This window comes from Castanea sativa, chromosome 10 (genome assembly GCF_040712315.1).
Source record: "Castanea sativa cultivar Marrone di Chiusa Pesio chromosome 10, ASM4071231v1".
Classification (NCBI taxonomy): Eukaryota; Viridiplantae; Streptophyta; class Magnoliopsida; order Fagales; family Fagaceae; genus Castanea; species Castanea sativa.
In genome coordinates this window covers 21594535-21599399 of record NC_134022.1, presented here as the reverse complement: position 1 = coordinate 21599399, position 4865 = coordinate 21594535, and the positions used below count along the sequence as shown (strand labels likewise).

General features: G+C 36.2%; 1 protein-coding gene across 6 annotated transcripts; it reads right to left on the bottom strand.

Moving 5' to 3' along the window:
• Positions 1–858: 858 nt before the first annotated feature.
• Positions 859–4036, bottom strand: LOC142612976 (protein SICKLE-like). 6 transcript variants are annotated; one of them, XM_075785154.1, is made up of 4 exons: positions 3850–4034; positions 2980–3023; positions 2706–2868; positions 859–1871 (listed from the first exon to the last, which is right to left on the bottom strand). In XM_075785154.1, the coding sequence occupies exons 2-4, from the start codon at positions 3016–3018 to the stop codon at positions 1159–1161; spliced, it is 915 nt and encodes a 304-aa protein (XP_075641269.1). In that variant the 5' UTR covers positions 3019–3023; positions 3850–4034; the 3' UTR covers positions 859–1158. The 6 variants fall into 6 exon arrangements, with proteins under 6 accessions (XP_075641269.1, XP_075641271.1, XP_075641266.1 ...); XM_075785156.1 differs by having other exon boundaries at positions 2960–3023; positions 3850–4028; XM_075785151.1 differs by having other exon boundaries at positions 859–1868; positions 2706–3023; positions 3850–4036.
• Positions 4037–4865: the final 829 nt, after the last annotated feature.

Sequence of the window (4865 nt, the reverse complement as noted above, 5' to 3'; positions counted from 1 at the left end):
TGAACCACTGCTTGTGTTCGAACCTTTGCTGGCTTTTGATAAAGCCAAGCTATTTTGCAATAGACTTGTTTGTTGTTAATTAATATTATGGTCTTGTTTAACCAAAAAAAGTATGTTCCTTTTAAATTCCAAATAGTTGGGCAAAAGGAAGTGTGGGATTGCTGTGTGCCCTAAAGAGAAAGGGAAGCAGGAGTAGGGTCCATGAAAATTACCTGCAAGAGAAAAGTCTTATAAATAAATACCCAAGGCCCAAGGCAGCACTAATGTGAGGATTAATCAGTTGCCTCTTGCCTTCGCTTTCACGAGTTCAAATCTTCTGTCTCCCTCTTTCTGCTCCACTATATATTCCACAAATAAAAACATGTCACGTGTCCATCTATTTTATTAAATGCTAAATTTATGCCTTCTATTATTTCAATTTCTTAAAATAAATAAATAAATAACCTATCATATTTAGGTAATTGAAATAATAACCACCGCACACCCTTAGTGCGATGGTCATTCCACAAGTATAAGTGTTTGTGGGGTGTGGGGGGTAAGGGCCGGGGTTCAAGTCTCTAGGAGGGAGCTTCACACACATGTATACTTAGATTAGGCTAGAATATAATTCTATCTTGTATAAAAAAAAAAAATTGAAAAAAAAAATGTAATTGAAATAATAGAGGCATAAATTTAGCATTTAAAAAAACAGTTGGACATATGGCATATTTTTATTTGTGGAATAAATAGTACAGTAAGAAGAGTGGGATAGAAGATTTGAACTCCACTTTCACGTGGTCAACATGCACCTTAATTGGTAAGGTGACAAAATGCAATCATATTGTAAAGATATTCAACTGTAAAGGAAACCTTTGATAGTTGGCACAATAACTTGCAAAACACAACTATAATTAACTTACTATGTTATTACTTTGTACAGTATCAGATGCTTGCAACCATCTGATAATTTACTCTGAATTTTAAAAGCGATCATTACGTGCAATTGCAAATAGTAACAGTTTCTTCGAAACTCTGCAAAGAGATATATGAAATTCTTTTGGTGTCTTCAGGAGTCTAGATATCCACCAAACACCTTTTAAGCCCTCCTGCTTCTCTTTCTGGTTAGAAATCCTACTGAGAAGTGAGAACTCCCAGCTCGAATGGAACTCCCAGCAACTGTCATATACTTGGTGTGCCATTTACAGCTTCATTGAATGAGGTAGCCAAGTACTCAGCCAAGCTTGGTTGAGAACTTGACTTGTTTGAAGGTTCTGAAACTTTGGTCTTTCTTGTGCTAGGAGATTTTGAAATCCTGGATTTTGATGAGTCAGGGGCATTCAAACTATTCACTAAAGCACTCATGCGCCTCCATTCAACTGGTTTCAAAAACTTCCATGGGTCTTCTAACATGGACTGATTGTAAAATTGCTGTGGCCCCGATAGACGAGCATGAGAACCTCGCCCTCGTCCACTACTATGTCCCAAAACAGGGCTCATGATTCTTCCATACCAGCGACTCCCACCTCTTCCTGAACCAGGGCTAGGACTGCCTCCCCGTCCTGAACCAGGGCTTGGACTGTGGCTGACCCAGTGACCCCGGCCTTGCTGAGTATTAAAACGCGGGCTACCTCTTGGTCCAAACCCAGGGCTTGGATGATGGCCCCCTCTAGATGGATTATATGGAAAACTACTGCTTGCTGGGGTTATTGGTGCATTCCAGACTTCTGGAGTCCATGGATGCATGGTAAAAGGATTAGATGTTCCTATTGGGCTTCTATGTGGACCAGGGCTGTAACAAAAACCTTGTTCTCGGTACATTATCTGATTGGGTGAACTGCTAATCTGGATTTGATGAGCAGAATACAGGGCCATTCCAGGGTTCATTGGTCCTGCTACAGCAAGAAAAGAGAAACTTCAGGTGACAAATAATCATCATAAAACATTCCGGCCATTATTACAATTATAATGATAACAATAATTACAATACAAGAATCCCCCTTTTATTTTCATTGACATTAAAAATAAGATTAAAACTTTACCGCATGCATTTGCACAATGACATGCTTATGTGAGAGGTAGTGATTAATTTGCCCAAGGTTACAACTAAAGCCTGAGGCCCTGAGCATGGAAATCCAGATATTCCAGTCCCTATGTCCCCCACTTGGAAAAAACATGGTGGCTAGGATTCACTAAAGCCACATTGAATAACAACTGATCGCAAGTTCTCTACCAACCGATGTTTCATCTCTATAAGTGGCTCCTACTTATACCATCAAATACTCAAAGCACCAGAATAAAACGATAAATCACTAAAACAGAATAGCATTTTTGGAATGAAAATAGTTATAATTTCCACTATTTTATTAATAATGTGAAACAATCACATCACCCAAGAACTACAATTTCATTTTTAAGAAAACACTATCAGAGAGACAAGCATGGCTATACAAAATGCATCTAGTTGAAACAGCTATCAGAGAGTTGTTTCAAGCAAATGCACATTCACCCTGACCACATGTTCTCTAGTGCCCTCTTACCTCTTCCTTCTTTGAGTCAGGTTATAGAAGAAGGAATCAAGAAGAAAGTATCACAACAACTACTTTTATTACTGGACAGCTCATGATGTTCATACTGATCTATTAGGTGCCTCTGCATTTTATGTGCGGTAATCTGATATTATCCTATGAAAAAAAGAGATGACAAAATGACGAAAGATTACAAACTACCTGGAAGAGATGGTGAAAACTGTGCCATAGGAGAACCACAATAATTGGGAGATGTGAAATAATCTGGTCTGGTCTGATTACTAGCCTTGCTACTCTTCTTGCTATCAGAGAATGCTGACATTGGGTGTGTGTAAAAATCAAACCTAGGAGAACACGACTCCTCCTGCATTGCCATAGTTGCAGAGGTGTCAATCAATGGATCAGAAAGGGAAACAGGCATCGAAGAACTTGCAACATTAATTGAAAATTCAGACTGAGCAGCTTGCATGCGCACTGCATTCAGTCTTTCTCTCCTCTTCTCTGATTCCTCCATTTAATCTGATAATCAAAATAGTATTCACAACTCAAAACCCTGGAAGACATGAAATAATATGAACAAACAGTCATCCAGCTCGATGCAAAAACTTCCATGCTACTACTTTTATCACAGCACTGGATAACAAAACGAGTAAACTGATATTGAAGTTTACAAATAAGCCAGCAGAGTATAACTAAAAAAAAGGTCTTATTTTCAGACTTTAAGTTGTTTCCAGCCTCATGGCTGGTCATCACCGTTTCATCAATCAACAACTTCTAACACTTATGCTGTAAGAATAATCTAAATAGAAAAACTGGAAACATGAGTTTTGGGTTGCAAAATTATGAAAGAAACCTTAGCTTCATGTATTTTGTTTCTGTGGTATAACATGTTGATTTTTAATTCCTAATCCTACACAAAGCTCCAGCATAATATCACGAACTTGGCATTTTGCACAAAGGTTCGAGTATCATGGATCAAAGAAGGCATGTTTTTTCCAGAAACCTAAACCCAAATTCTCAAACACCCAACAACCCAAAAACAAAATGCTTATCAATAATCTAAAAGAATGCACAGAAGAATCATAAAATAAATAAATTAATTAATTAATTAAAAAAAAACAATTTTAATAAATCATGATCAGTTTCATGAAGAGAAACATACACAAAGGTTGAGGAAAAAAAAACTGTTTGATCGTATGAAATAATTAAGGATGCTCCAATAGTCCCCAAGAGAAAGTTTTGGTATAGCTATTGACAAGAATGTATTGAAAACCCATTGAAGCATTTCAACAAACAGGTTGTAGGCAATAGTAAAAACCCACATTAAGCAAAGAAAACTACTTACTTCGATAGAGAGAAGGTTGAAAAGTCTGAAGACGACGCAAATCGGCGCCGGAAGTGAGGTCGCCGGCGAGAGAGAACGCTAAGAGAGATTAAAGAGCGTGCCAGTCTGGGGCTAGAGAGGTTGGGCTGTGTGAGTGTGTATTAGACCCACCAGCCCAATAACTCAACCCAACTAGAAAGCCCAAGTTGGTTCTGGAAGATTAATGGGCTTGGGTTTTTTAATGTTGGGTTTGTGTAACTCTACCCAACTCACACTTTTAATGCTTTTCATAAAATGTATTTTGCTCTTGAGGAACTGAAAACATTTTCCTCCCAAAATGCTTAGTTATTTTTGTGAGCTGAATTTTAAATTTCTCACTGACTCTATTTTCTTGTCGTACCAAATACGAAAATTTCAAAAGATCATTTTCAAAAAAACAAACAAACAAAATTCTTTGTAAGCTGTTAATGACTTTTGGACTTAGTGGTGCCTACACCTTTGCTATGGTCCATATCATGTTTGGGGTTCAATTTCAACCTGCAATAAATTCACCTAGCCATAAAAGAACAAAAGTTGTTAATTGTTAGATTCACTCGTATCAATTCCTATAAAAATTATTATTCATTTTAGCATAAAATCATTTTTATTTTTTTATTTTATACATCCATTTTTCAAAATACTTTCATCAAATTATTTATTTTAAATTACATTACATTAAAATTCAATTTTTCTTGATTTTTTAATGATTTCTTTTTCTTCGCGCACAACAACTATCATTCACTGTATTCCTTCATCCTTGGAATATGTAAAGAAAAAAAATAAGGATTATGTTAATGGATGCTTTAGAGCATATAAAACGAAAGTTTTGACACTACTTTTATGAGAAATATAAAAAACTATCAACAACATTTATTATTTTATCATTCTCCCAATAAAATATTTCTAAAAATAGCTTCTAAACCAATGATCTTAGGGCATTGATTAATAGATAGTGTCAGTGTAAATTTACATGGTTATTGAGTGAACTTGTAAATTTA

Coding starts and splice junctions, on each gene's coding strand:
- LOC142612976 (XM_075785150.1), bottom strand. CDS start 3,018: ATGGAGGAATCAGAGAAGAGGAGAGAAAGACTGAATGCAGTGCGCATG. Junction 1,872..2,705: donor GTTTTCACCATCTCTTCCAG/GTAGTTTGTAAT, acceptor TTCTTGCTGTAG/CAGGACCAATGAACCCTGGA.